At 40.5% G+C, this 26894-nt stretch overlaps 1 protein-coding gene across 1 annotated transcript in view; it reads left to right on the top strand.

Moving 5' to 3' along the window:
- Positions 1-26894, top strand: part of ERI3 (ERI1 exoribonuclease family member 3) — a 259579-nt gene that overhangs the window by 152832 nt on the left and 79853 nt on the right. The window contains exon 7 of the mRNA XM_060773363.2: positions 17985-18084. Within this exon, the coding sequence (XP_060629346.1) occupies positions 17985-18084 (100 nt within the window). The remainder of the gene's footprint in view (positions 1-17984; positions 18085-26894) is intronic.

Genomic DNA, 26894 nt, shown 5'->3' on the forward strand with positions numbered 1-26894 from the left:
AAAACATGAGTAGTGGGGGAAAAGCAAGAGGGGTGGCGTTTAAAGTGATTAGAAGAAAATGCCTAGAACTATGTAGAGACGGCCTACTGTGGGTTGTAAGAGCATCCTGTACCATTGAAAGCTTTAGGCACATTCTACTTTGCTGTTTGAAATCTTAATATAAAGAGCCTACATGTTTAAAATCTTGTGGATATTGATGATCAAAATAGAAATCTTACTGCTTTGATAGAAAGTCAAAAGTTCTGATCAAAAGCTGTATTTTACAGCTAACAAGTTGTAGGTGGCCAGTGTTCTAGATCAGTAATCAGACTTGCATCTTTCCTAGTGACCTGAAGCAGTTCTCAGGCTCAGTGTATTAGTCTAGATCATCAGCTGACTCCTAATAAAGAGTGATTCAAATTCAACGAACTGTTGAGAACCCATAGCCCCGGAGAGAATGCTGTATGCTTTCATCAGATATATTGCCCTGGCAGTGCCTAAATTACATGGCAGGGTCTCCCTTTCTTAGCAATCTGTCCTGTGGTTCTTCAGGCTAGCTGTATATATACAAATCACATGAATCAGTTTACATATTGGGTCAACAATGTTCTTAATATTTTAATGTAGCAGTTTAATTGTAGGCTGTTAAAAGTATATGCTCTTTTAAAAACCCTGCAATTATCTGCTTTTAATAGCACATATGGCATTTAATTCAATCCCATATACACAAACACTGGCATTTTCCAGGTAGATACTTAAAATAAAATGGTAAGCCAATTCTGAACCTTCTCTTAGTGTTTGTTTGTCTGAATTTACATTTTTTTTTTGCCTCTGGAGTTTTAAGATTATATGAGATGCTCATTCTTTCCATAGGTGGGTGTGAGCTATCAAGAGAAGTCAAAAAACATGCCCTTAACATTCATTTCAGGAGAGAAATAAATAAAAATGGCATTTTAAAATATTTTGCACTTTTAAATCTTAATGAATTGATAACCCCCAGTAGCAGTGGAAGTATTAGACCAGGGGTCCTCAAACTTTTTAAACCGGGGGCCAGTTTACTGTCCCTCAGACCGATGGAGGGCCGGACTATAGTTTTTTAAAAAAAATCAATTAAAAAATTCCTATGCACATTGCACATATCTTATTTTGCTGTGTGGAAGGACCCTTAGAAGGGGTTCTTTCTAGCCCTCTTTAGGCAGTAATTCCAGGAGCAGAGAATGGGAAATCTTCCTATTTCTAGAGTGAACAAAATCTAAAATTATAACTGTAAATAAATAACAACACTCAAACACAGGGGAACTCCAGACAAGAATCAATCAGGGCCAGCTAATCACCTCTCAACAAAGGATTCTCCCTAAAAACTGTCAGGCTATGAAATGGCAATCAAGATGGCCAATTGAAACATTCATACCTACCTCCAACAGACAAGAGTTCTTTCTCCTACCCTGGATCTTCCAGGATTTTCCTGGTTAAAGGTTTTCCTCTGACATGAAGTCCAGTCGTGCCTGACTCTGGGGTGTGGTGCTCATCTGGATTTCTAAGTCGAAGAGCCAGCGTTGTCCGTAGACACCTCCAAGGTCATGTGGCCAGCATGACTGCCTGGAGCACCAGGGCAGCCTCGCTTGGACAGCGTGAGCCTGCCAAGGGAGGAGCAGGCCCGCGCGGCTTACTTGCGAGTAAAGCACCTCGCGAGGTGCTTTACGCGCAAGTAGACCACGCGGAGCAGCCTCCCTTGGCTGGCTCAGGCTGTCCATCAGGCCCAATGGACAGCGTGAGCCTGCCAAGGGAGGAGCAGGCCCGCGCGGCTTACTTGCGAGTAAGGGAGGCTGCTCCGCGTGGTCTACTTGTGTGTAAATCACCTCGCGAGGTGCTTTACGCGCAAGTAGACCACGCGGAGCAGCCTCCCTTGGCTGGCTCAGGCTCCCTTGCCTGGCTCAGGCCCGATGGACAGCTTGAGCCAGCCAAGGGAGGTGCCTCCCTTGGCTGGCTCACACTGTCCATCGGGCCTAACAGATAGCTGAGCCAGCCAATGGAGGGGCACTGTGTGGGGGGGGGGCGCTCCTCCTCCGCGGGCCGGATCAGGGCCCTTGGCGGGCCGGAAGTGGCCCGCGGGCCTTAGTTTGGGGACCCCTGTATTAGACACTTAAAAGTTTTTTCTCTTATTTTTTAAGTAAGTCATACATCCAGTGCCATTTGTTGTTCATTCGTTCAGTCGTTCCTGACTCTTCGTGACCTCATGGACCAGCCGCCACCAGAGCTCCCTCTCAGCCGTCACCTCCTCCAGTTCCTTCAGAGTTAAGCCAGTCACTTCGTGCATGCCATCCATCCATCTTGCCCTTAGTCGGCCCCTTTTCCTTTTTCCTACCTTTCCCCCCAGTATAATTGTCTTCTCTAAGCTTCCCTGTCTCCTCACGATGTGGCCAAAGTACTTCAACTTTGTTTCTAATCTCATTCCCTCTAATGAGCAGTCGGGCTTTATTTCCTGAAATATGGACTGGTTGGATCTTCTCGCAGTCCAAGGCACTCTCAGAACTTTCCTCCAACACCACCGTTCAAAAGCATCTATCTTCCTTCGCTCAGCCTTCCCTATGGTCCAGCTCTCACATCCGTAGGTGACTATGGGGAATACCATTGCTTAACTATGTGGATTCAGTGCCATAGGTAGATACTAAAGAATGACCCAAGCTATTGTCATCCTCTACATGAAGATTTTCCTCAAAATTTCATATGAAGCAGGTGATGTTAGTGAATGTATCTGTGCCATTACACTGGAACTTTGAAAGCCACCCATACAGTCAGCCTAATATTTTTTTAAAGTCGGGATATTTGTTCTTTCCCTTCCTTTCATTAGTTTTAAACAAGAGTATACTGTGGAAGATAGAGTCAGGAGTTCACTGTCTCCCTTCCAGACACAAAGCTACAGACTATTTGAGTTGAGGCAAAATAGAGACAGTCCCAGCTGCAATGTCTTCTTCACATAAAGTTATACTGTGGAAAGAAAGCTACTTATGTGTTCTGTCCACTGGTCACACACTTCCCTTTATCACAGTAACCAGGTGGATTGTTTTTTTTAATGACCCTCGATCTGGATACTGGCTCATTTCCGTTGGAGAAATGATATTGCTGGTTAAAGCATCAAAAGCCGAATTCTGTATGTTACAAAAAAGTTAAAAATAATTATATGGGAGAGAATCTTTGAGTGAGGCTGTTAACCCTTTCCCTCCTGCTCATTGCCTGATATAAATCGCAACTTGATATTTATGCTGTAAAGCAAAACAGGTGTTAGATGCATTCATACAGCTTGAGTATCTCTTATTTGGAATTCCGATATTCAGTGTAATCCAAAATTGTCAACATGGGAAACTAAGATAGTAACACCTTTGCTTTCTGATGATTCCATGTACACAATTAAAAATATTGTGCACATAATTACCTTCAGGATCTTTATATATGCTAGATATTAAGCAATTTTGTGTTTAGATTTGGATCCTATCTCCAATATATCTTATTATATAATATAATTATATTAGATCCAGACATAAACACAAAATTGGTTTATTCTTCAAATATACATATATTCATCCCCTGTATTTATGAATATTTAGAATACTTGAAGATATATAAATATTCTAAAGCAAAATATGAAACAGTTCTGGTCTTAAGTATTTTGGGCAAGGGATACCTAAGTTGTATATATTTCTTCCCATGGGACAAATAGCACCTCTGAGGAAATTTAGATATGGCACAATTCTATAGCACGTGAAGGATTCGCTCCTTAGAAAACAATCACATCTTCAATCCAAACTTGACTCTACATGCTTTTAACTTTTTCTTTTTTAATGTGAGAGACCCAGTCCTGCCGGTGTTTTTATTCTCTTAACTGCTACTTACAAGGTTGTCATAATTTTTTTCTCTTTGCCATAGGAATTTTAGTCAGGATACATCCTTGTCCTTCTTTATCACTATTCCTGTTATATTCCAGAATTTCCATTCTAACTTTTTCAGTCCATTTGGGTTGTAATCTGAGCATGGAATTCCTCTGAATGTTTGCAGCTTGAATAACTTGTAGAGTGATAACATGAATTTCTGTTTGTGCACCACATTGGGTGGAACAGTTTCCTACAGTATTTGTACTTGTGCATCATATACATGATTAGCATTATCTATACCTATGAAAGTAAGTAATTAAACATCAGCAGCTTAATAGAATGTTATTGTGTCCAGAGTTTCTGGGGGACGTTCTCAGGTCCCTTTTGCCAAAGCATTTGATCTGAGCGGAGTGCCTCTTATTAGCAGCTGAGCGGCGGGATGTGGTACACACTCATGTGCTCAGGAAGGCAAGGGACGGATGGAGCTGGTGTCAGGGCAGCAATTGCTTATCATGCCTTATCTTGGAATATGAAACTGTATTGCATGACATCCAGAGGCAGGCTGAATAGATATGCCAATTCATCTCCAGCCTGGGCTTTGACAAGCTAGACTGCCCTTGTTGAAAGGCATCCGTCAAACGAGAGCTGCTGGCTGCTTTTTCCCTTTCTTAGACTTTCTCTCGCTCTCCTGCTCCAGCTCTCCTCCTTGCCCCCCTTTCCCCTCCCTTTACCGCTTCCTCTTAAGCTTTTTCCACACAAAATTGAAAAGCTTTTGGAAATCAGAATAATACAGCCCCCCACAACTAATACCATTTTAAGTACCCCTGCCTCCCCCAAATAGAATTGATAAGAAGCCTAGTGTATGAAGGCATGTTTAGATAACATTGAGAATATTATAGTGAGTGAAGGAAAGAAGGTTTCCCCCCTCTTTTCCCTCCTCCTCCTCCTACGCTGTGTCTCTAAGCCGGGGAAGGCGACAGCACCCTGGCTAATACGAGTGTTTAATATTTGATGTGTTGGGATAAAGCAGGATCACCTTCGAATTGAATTGAGTGTCAGAATGAGAATCTATTACTGAAATTTTTGTGTGATTTGACAGCAAAGCAGACGATGTTATTCTTCACTAGTTACTGCAATCTTCTCCCCTACATCACTTAAATATTTTTTTCTTTGCTTGAGTAAACACACATTATCCTTTTTTTATCCCTCTCTTCCTTTTTTCCTATCCTATTTTTTTTAAAAAAAAAATCAAACCTGCCTTCTTGGCTCTGATAGAGTGTATTGTTATTTCTTTATTTGTCCTATTAAATGAAATTTCTGATAGTTTAATCCTTCTTTTGTAAGTGATTTAAAAATACTTGAAAGGCTGTGAATATAAGAGCACCTCTGCCTAAACTGCTTAAAAAGGACACGATAGAACTAGGTATGTTTATCTCTGGGCATGGATGTATCTACCTTTTGAGATGGGTTGATTGTATGAAAAATCCTGTTATAGGCATAAAGTTCGCCACCATTCCAGAAAGTGGGCACTGAGGTTGTTTCCAAATTTTCTTTTTAATGTTGTCACAATGGCTACTTTCTTTGCTGGTTAAAAACATAGCTTCAGAATTTCAATCAAGAGAATGCTAGTCTACTGTATATTCTAATCCTGCACGTCATACTATTAATTACTATTAATCTCTTATAGTTTGGTACTAGTTCTGAAAAATGTGTGCAGAAGAAATAATCATTACAAGAGAAGAGTCCATCCTCGGTAGTTCCAGTTTAGATTCAGCTTCCTTTGTGAAAGATTTGGAAGATAAATCCAAAATGAGTAGGACCCTTGTCCCAAATAAAACAATTGAACTTTATTTAAAACATGTATGACAATGTACCACTAGGCCAGTGGTTCTCAACCAGTGGGTCCCCAGATGTTTTGGCTTTCAATTCCCAGAAAGCCTAACAGCTGGTAAACTGGCTGGGATTTCTGGGAGTTGTAGGCCAAAACACCTGGGAACCCAGAAGTTGAGAACCACTGCACCAGCTCATTTTGGTACAGCCCATCTTCTTGATTTTCTTTTGTTCATAGTTGACAAATTATCTGTAATGTGGATTCAACTGAATGAACAGTACTTGCTGTAAGGTTATTATACCAGGATGACAGGTTACATTTACCCAAGATGGTGCTTTCTATTTGTGTTGTTATAAGTCCTATCATTGTGGGCCATCACAGCTATTTTTCCATCTTGGCTGAGAATGATGTGTGCTGTAACTGGACAAAAATGAGAGAGCACCAGGTTAAAGAGGACTTGATAGTTTTTAAGGAAAGCTTGGAAACTTTCCCACAAATATTTTCATGGTGTAAATGGCCCTAAATTTAGTATCTAGTAGGATGTGTGTCCTTATAATGGAGCATCAGTTCTGTAGAAATATAAAGTCACATAGGATTACCCTAATATCTAAAGGCCATCTGGTCCATTTATTACATGTTTTAGCAGAGATAAAAATATTTTTAAACCATTGGTCACAACATAATGAAGTGATTTCATGGTGTTTCATCTTATCTGCCTTCCTCAGTGTAGTGCTCTCCTGCCATACCCGTGAGATTACCTGCCCCTTCCAGATTTTCACATCTTTGGACAAGTGGCTTGATGCACTAGAAGAAGAAACTTGACCTGTCTGCCATCTTTGTTTTCTCCAAATGCATTCTTAGGAAATATGATATTTCATTACTGGTGACTCACATTTTGCTTTGCAGCATACCCTACTGTCTGATGTAAAGAGAAGTAGCAAATGAAAGATGAGGACACCTCTTTACTTTATAACTATGGATGTTGCTTCAGAGAATAGGAGGAAAAGGTGGGATGTGCATGTGATAATTCTAAGAAAGAGATAGAAACTGGGAAGGGAAGCAAAATACCATGCTATAAAATGGTCCTGGATTTCCTTTGGATGGGTTGGTTGCCAAAAAGAGCAAAAGAGCAGAAAGGAGTCAGTATGTGTCATGTAGCAGTTGGGTAATGAATGGATGGAGAACTAAATGCAGTTGAATTGATTTGGATATCAATTTAGGATAAAATTGATTGGAGGCCATCTTCCTATTAATTTGGGAAGATAAAGTTAATTTTAGTGAAATATAATTAGTGATGATTTTGGAAAATTAAATGGCTCGCTTATTGTGAAGTGGATGTTTAATTGGAAGAAAAAACTATGAGTTCAAGGAAGCAGGGTTTATATTGGGGGTCGCAGACACTACTCCTGCCTTGTGCTAAGATTTGAGAGCAAGTGCTGTCATTGGCTTAGTCATCTTTCTAAACATATCCATAGGCTTGCAAGGTTGGGGCATTCTATGTTCAGCAGATTTTAAAGTTTTTATGGTTGGCATGCTTGCACTATTACCTGTTCAGAGTTGAGGCCAAAGTCATTTTTATCTGTATTGCTGGGATCCCTAAATAAACTCTGATTTGTAATTATGTTATTTTAGATTCTGCAATTAAAGTCTAATGTCCCTGTCCTGTTCTTTACACGGTAATTTTTTTTACTACACAAAATTTAAAATGTGGTGAGATAGTTCTGTCATTTTTAAGGGATCCAATTCTTGGTCTAATAAATGTCCACTGGTACCATTAGTCAACTTTTCATCCAGGAACTAATGTGCTTCTTTTTGTAGTGCTGACAGTGCACTGTGTGGGCCTCTTGAGTGGTAGTTACAAGTTTCTTGTGAAAGCTTTGCTTTTTTAGCAAAGGCTTGGTTTAAACCTTGGAAAATATTCTCTTCTAAGTCATATTGGCTGACAATACTACGGAAATGTAGGGGTTGCCTTTCTCTGTTCATACAGTTTATTTTCCTCTCTTATTTGCAGCTGTTTGCTGTGCATATACTTTTTTGATGCATCTTCTACTCTATGCCATGCTGTGTCCTGAAGGAAGTGGTGATCTTCTGTAGGGGCAGCAAGTTGGATTATATGGCTTTGAGGTCCTTCCAGTGTGCTGGCTATTGAATAAACTGAACTTCTGATGGCTCAGTAGATGGTAATGGGCAAAATAATGTGGATGGTTGTCACATTTGGATTAGGAATGTAGAATGGAAGCTAGAGAGGTGTACTCCCTGGATACAACAGCGTAAGGAGGACCATAGAGGCAAAACAGTGGTGATACCATGGTGTTTGTTTTTACTGTGAGCTCTTTTTTTCTGGATTTAACAGTTTACTATTTGATTTTCTTTTAGAATCACAGTGTGAATTAGAGTACTCTTATTTAAAATTCTCTTTAGAAAAATGGTGAGCAGTCTTTGATTTCCATGAATATTGGTGCATGCATCAATCTATTTTCAATTTAGTCATTGACAATGTGGAAGAAACTCTGATCCTCACCATGCAATAATGAAGAAATGCAATGTTGTGTATGTGATACACACAAAGCACATACACATCTGATACTGCTGTATTGCATCCAGATAGTTTCAAAACTATAGCTAGCATTAAAGAGAAACTATGTCATTCTTAAAAAGCCCCAAAAACAAGGAGGTCATTTGCAAATACTATTGTCATAACCGTGCAGGATGCTTGGATAATATAAATGGCTGCAGGGTGCCCCCCTCCCAATGTGCTAGTAGCAGCCTAAATAATCTCTGCTTTTGGAAGCTAAGCAAGGTTAGTGCTTGGGTAAAGGGGCCACCATCAAATGCCAGATGTTTTTGGCTATATTTCAGATGAAGGAACAAGCAAAACCATCTGGGTGTTCTTTGCTTGTGAAAACCCCGTGAAATCCATTGAATTACCATAGGTTTACAGGTTATTTGAAGGGATACACAAACACACACACAGAGGAACCAGTATATGGATGTCAAAACAATTGTTTAAACCTACTGTGGCCTCACAACAGAGGTTTCATGTATGGAACCGGTTCCTAAACTACCAATTTGAATAAGAGTGATATAAATAATAGAAGTCAGTCACTTTTGTGGTTGTTCTTAAATATTTTGCACTGATGATCTATAAGTATATTACCTAGGCAAACCAAAATGTCTTTTTGACAGAAGATTCCTCTTGAACTATCTTTGTGGCTGGGTTGTTCATGTAATGCCGAAGACTAAATCCAAATGCTCATTTTGTAGAGTGTTTGGTGAGGCTATGCTGCCTCCCAGAGCTATTGAGAAAGTATTGGGCAATGGCTAATGAATGTATAGAACAATTTTCCTATTGTCAGTACAGTACACAATCGCCGTGACTGACTTTCCCTTTTCTGAACAGGGGCCACAATCACATACCCTCATGGCATGTAAATGTGGCATTGCAAATTTGAGTATCTATTCCTTCTACCAAAACAAAAATGGTTTGTGGGAAGAGTCATTTGTTAGGCACAGTATCCACATAGCATCACCCGCATACTACCCTATTTCATCTGTGAGGCTGTGTAATGGATAAATGAATTTGTGAAATGTAGGGTAGACACTTTTCCATTTATAATTCTGATAGAAGTGTTTATGAAACAGAACTGGAACGAAGAAACGTGTCTTGTATTTGCCTAACATGCATGTACACTCTTCCACACTATTGGTAGAAATGGAGTTGGAATGGACATCAGGCCAGTCTGTATTTTCCTGTGGAATTTTTAAGGCTTTCCTCATATCCCTATGATAGTTTTTTTCCTCCTAAGGATTGTTACTATTAATTTTGAGTATGGCCATGTGTTTGTAGAGCAGCAGAAAGAAAGATTTATCAATATATCCATGTGTGTTTTGTGTTGTGTGTGTGTGTGTGTTGGGGGGAGACAGAGAGGTAGAGAGAGAGAATATATATTTTCAGATTTACAGTATAGTTATGAGAGTTGCTTTCACTTAGATCTGAAACCTTACCTGTTATTAGTGGTTTCTGTTATTTGGGTCCAAGATATTTTGCTGTCTGAGCCAGAGAAGCAGATGTCACCCCTCATTACACATACTGATTTGCCTTATATCCAAAACCAACACAGAAGACAGAAAACCTTATTTGAAACAGGAGACAAAAAGCTGCCCAAATGATTTCTTCCACCTCAAGCAATAAAGGCACACTATTAACAGATTAAATAACCATTTGCTGCTTTTTATGACATCCCAGTTCTCTTGCCTGAAGCAAAGCAAGGGCCTTGGGGCAGGTGTATTCATTTCTGATTGTCCCCGGGCCCTTTTATGCAACCTGGTTATGGATTCCCTCCTCTATCCATGGTAGAGGGGATTTCCTGCAATGGGATGTGTAGTTGGAGAGACCTTTTTTTCTTTTTGCATGTTCCCCTTTCATCAGTCTTACCCCTTAGATGGTCTTGGAAGCCCCGATGGCAGCTGCTCTGAAGCCCTTTCCATCCTGTTTTAATAGAGGCTTTAACAGTCAGAAGAAGAACTTTCCTGTTTAAAGATTAAACGTTGTGTTTAAATATTAAACAGCCATGCTCCTGTCTCCTGATTGCTTGGCCGCTGCCAGCAGGCGGCTCAGAATTGCCCATTTTAATTAAAAACTTTATTTTCAAATACAATTCACTGGTCACACGTCTCTGAGTACAGCTCATTCCTCCCCTCCCAGCTTTCCTCTCTGCACAGGCTGGGGCAGCCGCCCCTTCTCAAGTGGCATGTTTTGCTTTCTGTCTCTCATTCTTAGCTCCTTCATTTCCGTCTGCCTGTAGCAAAGTGACAGTCTGTGTGAGACCCCAAGTGTGAGTGGCTTCGTCAAGGGCTGATCAATGCCCCTGGCACTTCCTTCCAAAACCCCAGGAAAAACAATTAAAACCCAATCGATCCTGCAGGCAGCTGTGAATATGCATAAGGGCACACTTGACCTTCAGTGCTCAGGCCACCTTCCACGCTGCCTCTTTAACAAGTTTGCTCAGGTATTTCTACTGTTCGCAACGACCTTGATGAGCAAAGCAGAATGCAATGAGAAGAAAAGCCCATTTGTGGTCCCAATCCCAATTTAGGGGTTCAGGGGCCCGTTTTGGTACAAGAGCCAATTCCTCTTCCCAATACAGTGATGGAAAAGAGTGCAAAACAGTGTCTCCTTCTCAGTTGGCATGTTTTGCTTTTTGTCCCTCATTTTTAGCTTCTTAATTATATTTGGGCCTGTAGACCTACTCTTTGTCCATTCAATAATATGTATGCATTGCTTATGTTACCAATATCTGAGTGATATATCACAATAAATAAATCCTTAACAAAAAACTACACAAAAGACTTACAGAAGGTGTTAGCATAACAACCAATACTGCTTCAGCAGGAGTGGCTACAGACAGATTACTCATTAAGAAGGGCCAAAATCTTGATCACAGCAAGAAAGCAGTTGTAAAATCCAATCACTGGATTTGTGTGAGACTCAAGGTCTGATAGTACAAATACCTAGGCCAAGATCTAGTACTTTGGATCGATTCCACTATTTCCACCAATAGAGGCACATCTTCCCATCTAGCTTCCATAGCGCAGGAAACCTACTCCAGAGGATCACCCAGTTCTCTAGAGTAGGTTTTTAGGGAATGACTATTTCACCATCCAAAACTAATAGAACCCAAGAGGGGCAAGAGACTCCTTGAGTGCCCAAGCAAAACCAGAAATGGATCCTATAATCTAAGACAGATCCCACATTGGACACCTCCATTGGATGTGTAGTATGTGGCATCAAGGGGCCAGATAGGTGAATTTTGATAGCAGTCCTGAGAAAAGTTCTACTCGGGGGCTCAATGAGATCCTGCTAACAGGTGCCGGGATGCATTCTTCCTAGATCTTTTCCTTAAGGTTTTCATGAACTTGTTTCTCTTCCCTCATAGGAATGTGCGTGAGCATTTGCATAGGTTTAATTTATACATATGTGCTGTAGAATGAAGTCTGAGATAGTAGAATGAATTATGTTTTTTGGGGGGGGGGGGCAGATGCCATTTTGGCTTTTGTTTAATGTGATTTCACTACCACCACACGAGCCAAAAAAGGGAGAAGAGGAACTAGCAGATTATGAGGAAAGGCATCTCCTGATGTGCTGATTTCCTGCTTGTAGTATTTTTTAAAAAATACGGATCCATCTTTTTGAATGCTCTTGTATGACCACTCTTCCCTTCCTCTTAGCAACCATAAGCAGATGAGCACGATCTTTCACGGTATACATAATATAGCAGATGGACACCACAAGAGGGCAGTGTTTGAGGAGATCATGCCACTTAATACTTACACAGGGCTTAGTCCAGTAAAGTCCGTACAACACAAAGTGAAGGCCGCCCACACTTTTTAATCATGCATCTTAATTTGGTGCAGGAAAAAAGCATCACAAAACATTTTCATGTTTTTTGGGGATAAACACACATGGAGAATTTGTGCAGTGGCACAGGAAATGTGTGCTTTTATGCATTATAGTTTATAAAAGTTATACACTCTCTTTATACACTCACAGTTATACACTCACAGTACCTGTGCCTGTCTAAGCAAGGTGTAACATGTAAAACCCAGGTGTTTGATTTCTCTTTTAAGATCTGTATAGTCACTAGCAAGTGGTGCCTCATTTCTTCAACTTTGTCTGGAATGAGCCTGAGAAAGTACTATCTTTTGACCTTTGATGGCATGGTATGGAGTGGGATTTTCCTTTTTTTTTTTTTTTTGGTAAATTGCTTTCATGAACTTCTCTTTTGGCACCTTCCAAATATAAGTTCAAGCCAGGAGGGGGCATTGCTGTGCCTGTTTCAAAAGAGCTGTGTGGCTTTTCCTCTAGGCGTTTTAGTAGAACTGCTCCCCCCAAGGCAGCAAGTTTCTTGTTATGGCAGGGAGTGGCAGGATGAAGCTCTACACAAGAGGAATAAAATCCGAAGTTCAGCATCCCTTGTGGGCAATAGACCAGATCCTAGGCTGCAGTGACTTGAATGAGTAATAAAGATATCAGTGTGTATTTGTCAAAGGCGAGGGAAACCTCTCCATTGTGTACACAGCGATGTAATTTCAGTGAATTATGCATAGACTTAATTAGGGGTTTTAATTGCTAATCATCTCCCAATAGGATTAGCAATGTTGTCTATTAATTACCTGTGGAGCCCCCGTGTTTTGCTAAGGCAGGAGTAACAAAGCAGCATAAATGGCTACATACGTGGCAATAAATTAACTACCCAAAACCCCTTGATGGAACTCCAGGGACAACTCAAGAGTGGCACTGATTGGTGGGGAGGGGCCTTCAATACACTGGCTGTGAAAATGGAGAGTTTGCTATGCAGGAAGGCTGCAGGTGGTGTTTGAAAGAGTCCCCGGACTGTGTCACTGTGTGGCTACTAGAATTAAACATTATTTTTGTTTGGATACCCCCTCTTTGTTCTGCCTGGAAATGGCTACCTCAGAAAGGATGCTCTTTAGTGAACCTCAATGTGTTTGTGAATAATGAGAGATTGAGGGCGTATAACAGAAACAAGTTCTTCACACATCATGTAATAAACTACAGTGTTCTCTGCCACAAGAAGTGATGGCTGCCAGCTTAGATGGCGTTTAACTGGGCATTGGACAACTCCTTGGAGGATGAAGGTTACCGGTGAATGCTACCCAAGATGATTCTATATAGGCTTCAATGCCAAGAGACATTTTGTCTCTTTCTGTAGTTGTGGGTCAGCACAGGAATGTGCTACAATGTCCTCCTTGTGGGTTTACCATTGGCAATGGTTGTTCACCACATAAATAAAAAGAGGTTTTGGTCTGATCCATTGTGGTGGTTCTTACATTTGTAGATCGAACCTCTTTGGAATAAAGATATTGTTTATATTGATCTGCCAAGTCATTTATGTCAGAGGTGTGGCAACAGAAAAAAGGGGTTCATTTTAAAATTCTGTAATCTCTTGTTTTTAGCAAGCCTAAACTTTTTGAAGGCACCCAGATAATGTCTGATCTTAGCAGCTAAGCAGGGTTAGACCTGGTTACTACTTGAAAGGGAAGCCACCAGGGAATACAGGTCACTCACTATAGGTTATATTCAAAAGAAGGCAGTGGTAAGCTGCTTTGGGTCCCTCATGACAGAGAACCAGGCATAAAATAAATAAATAAATAAACCTCCCCTGAATACATCTTGTCTTCAAAACCGTAAGTTAGAGTTGACTTGAAGACATAACAACACCTAAAAAGCTTTCAATATTGATGCAAGTTACATCCAAACCTAAAGAATATGGACAGTCCTATCCAAATAGAAAACTCAGGCATATAGATAAATCTCAAATGAAAGAAACTGTTTTCAGGTTTTCATTAGGCAGTTCACAATATTTGTTTTTTAGAGATATTGTTAAAAGAACAAAAGGGCAATCTAGGCTAGTGACCTGCTTGCAACCGTGGTCAGCTAGAAGCCTCTTAAGAAGTCCACTTCTGGAAATGAAGGGTTCGGTCTTTCCCATTGTGTGATCTCAGCAGAAGTTGCGAAAAGTACTTTGGATAGAACTTCCAAAGGCCAGGCTGGCTGGACAATTTTAGGAACTATCCAATCTTATGTTTTCTGGTCAGCGTCTGAAATGCATGGAATATGCTTCTAAACATGTAAATACCATTAAGCTGTCATGAATAACAACTGTTGATTCAACTGTTACCTACCAGATTTATTGAATTCCGCCCTCTTTTCCTTTAATGTGTTAAATTTCGTATTTCCCATTATGTGGTAGGGTGTCTATTTTTATTGTAGTGTTTATTTGGATTAAAAGCTTATTCGAAGGAGAAGGAAAGGGACAACGGAAGACAATGAAAAATAGTGCATGCTGTACAGAGAGCTGGTTAACCCAAATCTTTTGTATAATGTACTTGTTCTGTTTCTGTCCTAGAGGAAAGTGGCATTCAGTGCACCAGAGATGTGGATGTTGTGGGTGTGTTTACATTATTAGTCAAATGGAGCAACATGAAAACTTACATTATTTTTAAAATTCTCCAGTGAATACTTTACAATCACAAATAGAAGGGAAAGAGGGGTGTGCCCCCAAATAAATTCCACAGTGATTTCAGCAGCAGTTTGCTCAGCATATTGTCATAGTCCCCCTGAGAACCTTTTGGAACGATCAAGGAGTCCTGTATCCCATTTATGACAAGTTATTCTTGGCCATGGGTTTCCCCCCTGGTTCTTAATGATGAGAAGTTCAGAAGAAAAGAAGCCTTTGGCTAAGTGCTCATAATGTCCAAAGCTAGTTTGGTAAGCTTCAGTGATTTTGCCTGAGCCTTGCATTGCAAAAAAAAGGTATGATCATATAGGATAGTTCTTTGTGTTATTGGGAACATGACTGAAGTCCTCACGGGCTCATTGGGCTTAATGTTTATACCCAAAACCTTTCTTAATGTTCTCTTCCAATGTAACAACACTCACATACCATCTTGGTCTTTAAAATTCCCAAGTTTTAGTTGACTGGACAGCAAAAATTATTGTTACCGGCTCTGTTAAAATCCCATTCTGTTTGTTTCTGGCATAGCAGGCATGTAAGGAACCTGGCTGCTATATATTCTCCTCTGGATTGACGTGATCTCATCTGGGAACAATAGATTGTATGACAGCCTAACTCCTAAGTATTGCTAAGCCTTGCGCCATTAATGTCACACAATGGCACAGCTGTTGCAATACCTTTTGATGGAGAAGATAGGCTGCTGTCAGATCATAATTGTTACAGTATTTGGGAGCTCTGAAGCCTTATCCAGCTGTTTCCAGGTTAGTGCCGCTGCCCTATATTACACAATTAAATTAACTTACCTCTCCCTTCACACGTCCTTCTCTGCACTAGTCTAGAATCCTCATTTATCTCCATTGATGAGAAGGACAAGTGCCTTCCACGGAAGTGTTCTCTTTGCTCAGACATTTGCTCTTTTTTTGTTGGTATGGCCAAACTGGAGTTTGGAAGGAACTCGTGGTTTTCAAAGTTTTCCTGGTCAGTTCAAGGACATGGCTGTGGAAGTTCTTGTAGCCTAATAAAACAGTTGTGAAGCAGATGGTTCCCCTTTCTTTTCTTCTCCTTTAAACATGATAAGATATGAAAGATTCTTGAAGCAGTAGGAGGCAAGCTGCAACATTTTCTCCTGGGGCCTGAAAAGGGGACTTTCTGGAAACTTTGAGGTTGAGTGGAAACTCTCACAGAACTAACTGTCCAAAATAAAACTACCTCTGTTCATGTATGGGATGGATGAGATATAAAATGGACTAAACTAAGGTGTGCTCATGAAATGTCTTACTTGAGCCTTGTCCATAGTCAAAGTAAAGGTAAAGTAAAAGTAAAGGTAAAGGAGCACCACCCGACTCTGGAGGGTGGTACTCATCCCCGTTTCTAGGCCGAAGACCCGGCGTTGTCTGTAGACACCTCCAAGGTCATGTGGCCAGCATGACTGCATGGAGCACCATTACCTTCCTTCAGAAGCAGTACCTATTGATCTACTCACATTTGCATGTTTTTGAACTGCTAGGTTGGCAGAAGCTGGGCCTAACAACGGGAGCTTTCCCCTCTCCCCAGATTTGAACCACCAACCTTTTGGTCAGCAAGTTCAGTGGCTCAGTGGTTTAACCCACTGTGCCAACAGGGAGCAGTCAATCAATACACAAATCAATACATAAATACAAAAAAAAAATATTATCAGGATATTGCATTAGAATGTCAGCTTTATGAGCATCTAAAGCTCTGGCATGAATAAATAGAATTCGATCTAGTGGTATTTTACTCAGAACATAGCCAGCTTCCATATCCAAATGCTGAGCTTCATTATAGTACATTGCAGTTCATGGTTTAATTCCTTAGACCTGTGGCAGCTGGTGGCTTCCATGTCAGTGTCATGCTATCCACTACAGATGTTAGTCTAAACTTTACAGGGGTTGTGTGTTAGATCCTGTTCTCAAAATAGTTCAGCATTTTAGAAATCGAAACCCAGAGTGAACTCACTCTGTTGTGGGACCCATCACTGACTGATGCATCTTAGGTCCAAGTAAATATTGTACAGGCAGAACAAATAACATTAATTACTACATTCTTCTCACCCAGTAAATAAATATATTTAAAAATCAAGGAAATGGAAAAGGAAACATTGTTTAGGCAATGACTTCACTGCCCTTAGAAGATGTACAGCTCAAAATGGAGTACAAAAAACTTAATTAACAATGTTGATGAGTTCCAGGGTCCATTGTTTTAGTTTTGTTGCTATATAACCTTTCTTCCAAGTAGCAGAAAATGTGTACTGGAGCTTCCTATAATGGTATTGTCTAGTCCAAGACCAAATTGTTGTTGAAATGGAACTACATAAAATATCTCTATATAACTCCTTGGGCTCCTATCATCTGTTTCAGAAGTGATCAGGCTAGGCCAGAGCTGCAAAGTAAATTGTCTCTGCATATTAACTTAAAGAACAGACAACGAAGATAACCAACGGCATCAGAAGTTTCAGAGATTATGGGGTAAATTTCTTTTGGTAGAACAAAGAAAAATGTTGTTGTTTTTTAATTAATGAGGAGAGGCTGCCTTTCTTACTTTGGAACTGAAGAAAGGGAAGAAAAGTATGGAAGATAGAAGTTAAGATTGAATATAAAATTGTGTATAGCCCTCATGTTGTGGACAAAAATTGGAAAACATAAAGGCATCTGATAAAAACTGTAGTACTATTGGTCTTTGAGAGGTGTGGTCAATAAGGATGAGGAGTGTGGTTTCTTTACTCCTTCCTTATAACGTTTTCTGTTTTTTATGACACCCGTGTCTGGTAATATATGTATTGTCTCTTGTGTTCCCATTTGCATCCACTCAAGATGGCGGCACGTTGGTGAATGAGTTACTGACAATACTGCTGATGGTGAATGGCATTTGTGTACAATTTGTGTACAATAAATCAAATCTGATTGCTTGCTAGTGGAAGTAGTCAGCTAACATTTGCATAATACCATTTTCATTCTGTTTATTACAAATGTAGAGAATTTGGCATCTTGCATTATAGAATCTGCAATAAACGAAGGTCATTGTCCACATCATGTCCAAAGCCTCTAAACAACATTGCTACAGAAAAGTCAGAAAATTTGAGAGGGGGAGTTTTTGCAGTATCACTATAGAGTACTGAATAGATAGGCAGGATGGACTGTTGTGGGTTTTCTTGTATAATTTTAAACAACCGTCGACTCTTTTCTTGGGATGTTAAATTACCATCTTGGTGTACAATTATCTAACATACATATGGATTTCCTTTTCCAGGCATACAGCTTTGCCATGGGAAGCTGGCCGAAGAATGGACTCTTAGACATGAACAAAGGCCTGAACTTACAGCACATAGGAAGGCCTCACAGTGGGATAGGTTAGTAACATGGCTCTTTTCTCTACTACTCCACCTCATTTCTGTTTCTTGCGTGTCATAATGGCAAAGAGCAACTTGGTATTCCCATGTGTTTTTTTAGCACCACTTTGGTGCCCTTTGCATCTTGCACTGTCCAATATCCTCCACTCAGTTGAACATTATTGCACTTCAACATGTTCTCAAATGCACCCTCAATTTCACACAGTTTTCAAAAAACATTCTCTCAGATCTGTTGTAGCCCCAGGAGGACTAATTTTCAAAACTTGACCAATCAAAACTTGACCAATAATTTAAAAAAATGGTTCTGTGGACCTAAAATGGATTCCTATTTTCATTTGTGAAATGGCCAAATTGTGTCTAAAACATATGACAGGCTGTTGGGAAGTCAATTTTTTCAGGGTCATGGGCAGGTCCCTAAAAGGGGAAAGTCAGTCCCCCAAGATCTTAGTGGTTCCCACTGGAAGTTGCCTGTCAATAGCATAATTTAATGTTCCCCAATCTATAATACTTGGAGCTGTAGGTGTCATCAGCTAGTATAGTCAACGGAAGTTGGCGAGGCTGATATAATGCAAGAATGATTTGCCCTTTCACAATTTTGGTCTCAAAGGATGCAAAGCTCCTTGCCGGCATAAACCAGCTTGTGATGTTGCTATTCAGTGGACAGGCAAACAGTTGAGTACATGGGGTTAGGTTTGTCATTGCTACTTGAATACAAGGGGAATCACAATATCCGTTTGAAGGAATGGGCACTTGAAATATGTGGAGGGTTAATATGTGGAGTTATGCTCTCAATAACCTTCACATTCACTTTAGTCCACCTTGCATATCTACTAACTCTTCATAAGGTTTGGTAAAATAATTTTTCTCGCTGGGTTGCTGTGAGTTTTCCGGGCTGTATGGCCATGTTCCAGAAGGATTCTCTCCTGATGTTTGGCCCACATCAATGGCAGGCATCCTTGGAGGTTGTGAGATCTATTGGAAACTAGATAAGTGAAGTTTATGTATCTTTGGAAATGTTCTCCCACCCTGAACATTCCACAGATATATAAACCTCACTTGCCTAGTTTCCAACAGACCTCACAACCTCTGAGGATGCCTGCCATAGATGTGGGTGAAACGAAGTGAATTCTTCTGGACCATGACCATACAGCCTGGAAAACCACATCAACAAACTCACATGATTCTGGCCATGAAAACCTTCAACAACACATTCAACATGTCTCCCTGTTGCTGAGTATGAATGTTAGAGAGTGAAACTTTGGAAAAGCATAATGGCATGCTATGCCATGCTTTCTCCTAAGATAGTGCCAGACTACCCCTTAATTTCCCCCTAATTTTCTAATCTGTTTTGATGCTAGATGGGCAAATTTGGCAGCTCCGGGAGCTCAAGTTTTCTTGATTTTGTGCCATGTGCCTAGGTGTTGTACAGTTTTTGCAAATATGTATTAATTTTTATGGGACAGTTACAGCAGATATACATGTTTGGAGTATTCCTGGATGTCATAAATACTGACAACCAGTTAGTCATTTGATATGCCCTATAGTGAATGGCATGTAGTGTCAGCTTTAGAAAAATATGCTCTGTTATGCATGTTCTGTACAGAAACCATTCAAATGTCTGACATCTTCATCCCACTGTCTGAAAGTGTTTCCTTTTCCACTGCCAAGAATGCCCCTTATTTGTATTGTCTCCCCCTGCTGCTGTATATTTGTTTGCTAGGCCAAGAGACTTACATGAAAAAGTCACCCGCCACCCAACCCTGAAGGTAGCTGTTTAATATTGTTTCAAGATCCTCACCACTAAACTACCAAATCAATATGAGTTAAGGGGATGAATTATTTAAAGCTCACCCGCTTTTAATTAGCAAGCTCCTTTTGAACTATGGATCTAGTTGCATCATTGACAGGATGTAGCTTTCAAATTTTACTTCTTTGCCTGGGTATAAGTTTAGTACAGGAATGTGTCCATGTTCAGGAAAAGTATTGGGGGTGGGCTGGGAGATGCTGAGTCCCTTGTTTCATTTTGTTGCTAGAGACCCCTTAGAACCATTATAGGAATGTTTATAGTGTTTCTTTTTACCACGCTAGAGCAACAAACATCCCCAGAATATCATTTGTCACTGCCTTTAATTACCTTGTACATCTATCGGAGTACCATTAGCTGCCTTCGCTCTGCTGGATAGCTGAGCACAGTGGTGGTTTATTTTCCCCAATCTTCTGGACTGAATTTTCTTTCCAGGGGTTTTACTTCTTCATTACAGCCAAACACCCTCAAGGTGGGAGAATATGTTGCTGCTGTTGCTTCTGTTTGTGGTATGAAGCATTTGTATGTTACCTCTGGGTGCAGAACCTGCAGTTAAACACTGTTTGCTGTGAGTCCAGCATTTAACTCTTTAGCAAGAGTGTTTGACCCAGCACTCATTTTAATGAGGAACATTTCCATTATTATATCAGCACTGTGCCACATGTGTCTGACTTCTCCAAAATACCTCATTTCCCAGAAGGATTAAGCCACTGTGAAACTTGTGATTCACACCATCTTGTCATGGATAGAGATAGGTGTGAAATTCTTCAGTTCACATTTTAATATGAACTTCATACGGTCAAGGCTGTAGCCAGACTTTGGGGGGGGGGGGGGGTTAAATATTTTTTTGCGGATCATGAAGAGTAGTTTCATAACACAAAATAATTTAAATTATATGACTAATTATATATTTTTATGTAGACTTAATTAAATCAAATTTCTATTTTAGTTACAAAGTTTGGAGTCTAAAAAAACCTTTTATTGGTAATTTTGGTGTACACTCAAGAGTACAAATCCCGTCAATCTTTCAAGCCCCATTGTGCTTCTTATGTATATTCAATTGGTGTTGGTGAAATTACTTGGATTTTGCTTTTACAATTCTGCCTTGAGCAGATACGAGGAGTCCTCACTTTTCCACCCATAGACTCCACCACTGATCTTGCTGTGTCAAAGATCTCCTGAAATTATTTCACAGATTCTGTGTGCATCTCCCTGGCTTTTTCTAAGAGATTGTCGACATGTTGCAGACCACTGAAAATGTCCATATCTTCTCTTTGTAATGTTTTGCTAAGCTGAAGGGATGATGACAGGAGCTTTCATAGAATCATAGAATCATAGAGTTGGAAGAGACCTTGTGGGCCATTCAGTCCAACCCCCTGCCAAGAAGCAGGAAAATTGCATTCAAAGCATCCCCGACAGATGGCCACCCAGCCTCTGTTTAAAAGCCTCCAAAGAAGGAGCCTCTACCACACTCCGGGGCAGAGAGTTCCACTGCTGAACAGCTCTAACAGTCAGGAAATTCTTCCTAATGTTCAAATAGAATCTCCTTTCTTGTAGTTTGAAGCCATTGTTCCACGTCCTAGTCTCCAGTGCAGCAGAAAACAAGCATTTCTCCCTCCTTCCTATGATTTCCTCTCACATATTTATACATGGCTATCATGTCTCCTCTCAGCCTTCTCTTCTTCAGACTAAACATGCCCAGCTCTTTAAGCCGCTCCTCATAGGGCTCCAGACCCTTGATCATTTTAGTCGCCCTCCTCTGGACAAATTCCAGCTTGTTAACATCTCCCTTCAATTGTGGTGCCCATAATTGGACACAGTATTCCAGATGTGGTCTAACCAAGGTAGAATAGAGGGGTAGCATGACTTCCCTGGATCTAGACACTATACTCCTATTGATGCAGGCCAAAATCCCGTTGGCTTTTTTGCCGCCGCATCACATTGTTGGCTCATATTTAATTCTCTTTTAGTTCTTTAGGTGTGCTCGCCACCACACTGTACAGTTCAACAAAATGTAAAACTGCATCATGTCGCTCAACCTAGAGGGTATCACAAAGCAGCAACAGGCTGTTTGCTCTTGATTCAGAAAAACAGTCTTTTATGTTTTTATTGAACAATTCCAGTCTAATGAATGATGCTCTGAAGAAAATGCACACAGATGGTATTGTTCCTTGGCAGTTTTTGACAGATGGAATGCTGCAAGTCTTTGCTAAGGCTAGATTTAGTGAGTGAGCACTGCAGTGGATGTAGATAGCCATCGAATACTTCTGTGATATAATTGCCTGTGCTCCACTAATATGACTACTTATAGTAGCAGCTCCATCATAACCCGGTCCACACAAATATTCCAAGTCCAGCCCATTTTCCCAGATACACACACACACACACACACACACTAGCTGTACCTGCCACGTGTTGCTGTGGCCAACCTTCCCTCCCTCTTTCTCTTCTTTCTCTTGTTCCTTCCCTCCCGCTTTCCTTCCTTCCCTTTTTTCTTTCTTTCTTTCCTTCCTTCTCTTCTTCCCTTCTTACCCCCCAACTTTTCTTTCCCTTCCTCTTTCTCCTCTTTCTTCCTTCTCTACCTATTTTTGGACTGCAACTCCCAACAGTCCTCTTGATCTACCTACCTATCTCTATCTAATCTTCCTATCTGAAGGATTGCTGGTCCAGGAATAGGATATTGGAAATATGCAGGGATTGAGATGCTCTCAAAGAAATCCAAGGAGAAGAAAGCTTGTGGTTTGGAAGAAGTGCATTTGGATCATCCTCCTCTCCTAAAGGGCCTGGTCTAGGGGATGCTGGGAGCTGTAGTCCGGAAGAGAGTGTGGATATGCTATTGTGTGTTTTGTTTACCGGGGGAGTCGTTTTTGCGCATGTGCTGAAGCATCTTTTTGCTTTTTTAACTTTTTTGTCTTTTTGCTTTTTTGGCTTTTAAGTCATATTTTTTATTTATATAGAAGTGGCTTTGTGCCTGCATTGTAATGTATTATTATTATTATTATTATTATTATTATTGTTTTTTAAGTCCCTTCTGCTGTGTTTTCAGTGTTTTTATGAGTGATAGTCACTCGTTGGCCTGATAGGTGTATTGTGTCCAAATTCGGTGTCAATTCATCCAGTGGTTTTTGAGTTATGTTAATCCTACAAACAAACATTACATTTTTATTTATATAGATATATAATATTTTCAAAATAATGTCTGCAAGTCCTCCACGTGTCACATCACTTATCTTCATAAAGTCTATAAAGTCTTCCCTTATTCCTGCAACTTTGATATCAGTGTACTTTACTGAAAGTGATAACTGTTCTGAGGTACTCACATCCAAAGTTTCATCTGCGAAAATAAAGAAACACTGTGATGCATTGCATCTTTCAATCGTTTTAGACTATCTTGTCATGACAAAAGTCTATTAGTTCATTCTGTATTTGAGGACTATTATATTGGTCATTCATAGCTACAGTTTTGAGATGACTTTTCAGGTCAGTGTCCCCTGATCTGGCACGAGATCTCAACAAGACCCTGAAATTACCATCATTGTGCAAAGATTCTTCACAAGTAATAGGTCCTAAATCTTTACTCCCTCTTAAAGTCCGTTCTTGTTGGCTACAAAGGATAATAGTTTCTGTTTCATTCTGCTTTCTTCTTGTTTTCTTTATCATGCTGTTGGGTTACAGCAAGACATTTTCCACTGTGAATTAGCAAGAAATTTTCAGCCAAGCACATGTTGTTCTGATGGTACTTTGTTTTTTTTAATGTCAATTGAAGACTTCTGTTGCATTTTTCCATTGCACAAATGCAACCAATGCATCAAGATTCTGATAACCACCTTTACCCCTAACTTCTCCAAACACCACACAGTACTTACAGAGTGCACTTTGTAGATGAAATGAGTCGGCTAACCAGGGAAATCTTCTGAATCATTTGGATTGAAAATTTAGATGCCTCTTCTTATCTAAAGGAAATACATATTCTGGCAATGGAGTCTGTGGATTTTGCCCCAATTGAGCTTTAAATTAGTTGTCAGAAGCAGTCTTGTTCATATGAAGTTCAAGGTCTAACAATGACACAACTTCCTTGTCCTTGATCCTGTTTCATGGTTTCTTTGGCAGGGCTTGGATTAGATGAACCAGTGGTAGATACCTCAGTTTCCGTTTTCCTCAGTTTTTACCTGTAGTCATTAAAGACACTGCCTCCTCTGCTACAGAATGTGCCTTCCTTGAGGCAACCTAGGAGGTCTAGAAGCTCCTGGGTGAGGAGGGGAACTCTGCTTAGTGCAGCCACCCAAACCTCCAGCCCTTATGGTCTGTTGGGAAATCGCTGCCAATAAATGCCAAGGGCAGAAACTGCCCAAATTTTAGGGTGAATCCCTGGAGCAATGGGAACCCTATTATCCACCGGAAAGGGGGAGGAGAGGGGAAGGAGCAAGGACACAAGTCCTCTAATTCCCCATTAGGAACTTGTCTCCTACCTCAGGCTGAAGCAAAGAGCACAGCAGGGGGTGGAGTGGCCTTAGATAGCCTGCCACTCTGCCCCTGTCAGCCACCCCCACCAAGTCTGGTCTTCTTCATGAGGGCCTTCAAATTCCCCTCTGTGCCTTAGGCTTTGCATCCAGTTGTGGATGGGCCAACTTGGTTGCTTCCACTATATTGGCTATTGCAGATATTGCAATGTAAATTGGTAGAAAGGTAGGCAATGAGTGAATAAATTGTCAAAGTTTAGTTGAGATAGTGATTACCATTCTGGAGGGACTTTTATTTTTTGCTACTCATAGACTTGGCATGGGGATTTGAGTAACCAGTTAAAATTCCTGAGTAAACCAGCTTGGCGGGGGTAGTGATGGTGTTGAACCTCCCACCCCCCAGGCTACAGGCCTCGCTAAACATGAATTAAGTTCTGCTGAAACCACTTTGTAATTCTGGCCATTGGTATGTTGAATCCTGTCTGATGGAGTAAAAAACTGAAACTGGCTTTTAAATGTTGTGATTGTTTTAATAGGATTATGTTTATATTTTATAATGTTTCATTTTTTTGTATGGATTTTTGTGTTGTTCGGCAATTGAATCTTTTGCCCTATGCTGGAAACCGCCTTGAGCCCTCTCAGGGATCTAAGGTGGTATAGAAAGTTTTTTAAATATTATTTTTATAACCCATCCAATTGTGGAGTCCAAAACCTGCAGTGAAAGTTGTGAAAATAAAAGGAGACTTGTTTTAAACGTGTGTGCACAGTGCAACAAAATGAGTCAATCTGACTGTTAAGCAAAAGTATCTTTTGAACTCAAAGATAATATTTCTGTTATTTTAAAATCTGTTTCCACTTAGCTATTTTCTATCTATCTATCTATCTATCTATCTATCTATCTATCTATCTATCTATCTATCTCGTGTCAGGAGCGACTTGAGAAACTGCAAGTCACTTCTGGTGTGAGAGAATTGGCTGTCTGCAAGGACGTTTCCCAGGGGATGCCTGGATGATTTGATGTTTTCATCATCCTTGTGGGAGGCTTCTCTCATGTCCCCATATGAGGAGCTGGAGCTGATAGAGGGAGCTCATCTGACTCTCCCTGGATTCGAACCTGCAACCTGTCGGTCATCAGTCCTCCCGGCACAGGGGTTTAACCCACTGCGCCACCGGGGGCTCAACTATTATATGTTTAATATGTAAAAATATGTTTATTATGTGAGATTAACCAGTGCTCAGTGGTAAATTAAGGAAATGCCACATGCCAAAAGCAGGGGAGCATAATACATAATGGGTCCAGCATGTTTTTGATAAAAAACCAAGCAATTCAGTTGTGCTACTAAGGAACTCATGGGGTTCTCAAGGAAGGCTCAGTGGGCACACTTGAAATGAAGCCTATTCATCATCGGGATGGGGTCATGGTTGAGTTTTCGCTCCTATTGTGAATGCAAGGGGCAGCTAATGGGAGCCATGAGGCATTTTAGGGGTGGGAGAGGATTTCTTCTGGTATTGCACAACATGTGTAATCTTGACTATAAAGGACAGTTGTGCTGGCGAGTTGAGAAGAAGAAGAACCAAGAGTCAGACTCCATGGGGGGAATTATGGAGAAGGGGAAACAGCACTTTTTAGTCCAGTGACAGGCCAGGTGTCCTTTGATGAGGAAAGGATTTTAGCTATTCCTTCCATTCTTTTGTTCTGATCCCACGGGAGAATGGGTGCATTCTGACAGCTTTCCACAGTTAGTGACCCCCTACCCCTTCATTCTTTCACAGTGTTTATATATGTTTAAAGATACTTATTTGGCAGCTATTCAACCTTGCTGTTTCTCACTGTGCTTGATGGGATTAATTAGCAGTGGAGCCTAAAATATTGCGCACAGTGGGAATGTGAAACTCATAGCCCTTATGGATATGATGAGGACTCAACAACAACAAAAAATACAGACATATTTGAAAGAAAGGGATCTCATCTGCTATCAGAAGGCAAGGAATATATATTTGAGTGTTTGGAAATAGGCTCATATATTCAGATGCTTCTGTTAATGTTTATTTTGTGTTGAAGAAAAATTCTAATCTAGTTTTCTCACAGATGTGGTAGTTTTATGTATGACTGTGACATGGGGGAGTACTTAAATATGGTTCTTATGATGATATGGGGTGGGGTGGGCGTTAGGCATTTTGCACACTGAGTGTACCCCAACTGCACTAACTGCACCATTATAACATTTTGGTACCACTTCAACTACCCTTTCCCCAGTCTATGAAATTCTGGAATGCATAGTTTCATGACAAAGGACTATACAGTAGTTCAAAGGAGTGGAATAGATAATTTTGTCATATGAAACTACAAATCCTAGAACTCCAAAGGTCAGCACCATGGCAGTTACATTGATATGTAAGTGCCTATGTGTAGTGTGATTGTGAGCCCACCCTGTATTATATTGATTCTCATCCTAACTAAATGGGCAATTCTGGATAAGGTTGAACTGAATTTTCTTTGGATATGCATTTTGCTTGGAAAACAAAGATGGGGGCTCCCCAATCCT

Source organism: Anolis sagrei, chromosome 4, assembly GCF_037176765.1.
Source record: "Anolis sagrei isolate rAnoSag1 chromosome 4, rAnoSag1.mat, whole genome shotgun sequence".
Lineage (NCBI taxonomy): Eukaryota > Metazoa > Chordata > Lepidosauria > Squamata > Dactyloidae > Anolis > Anolis sagrei.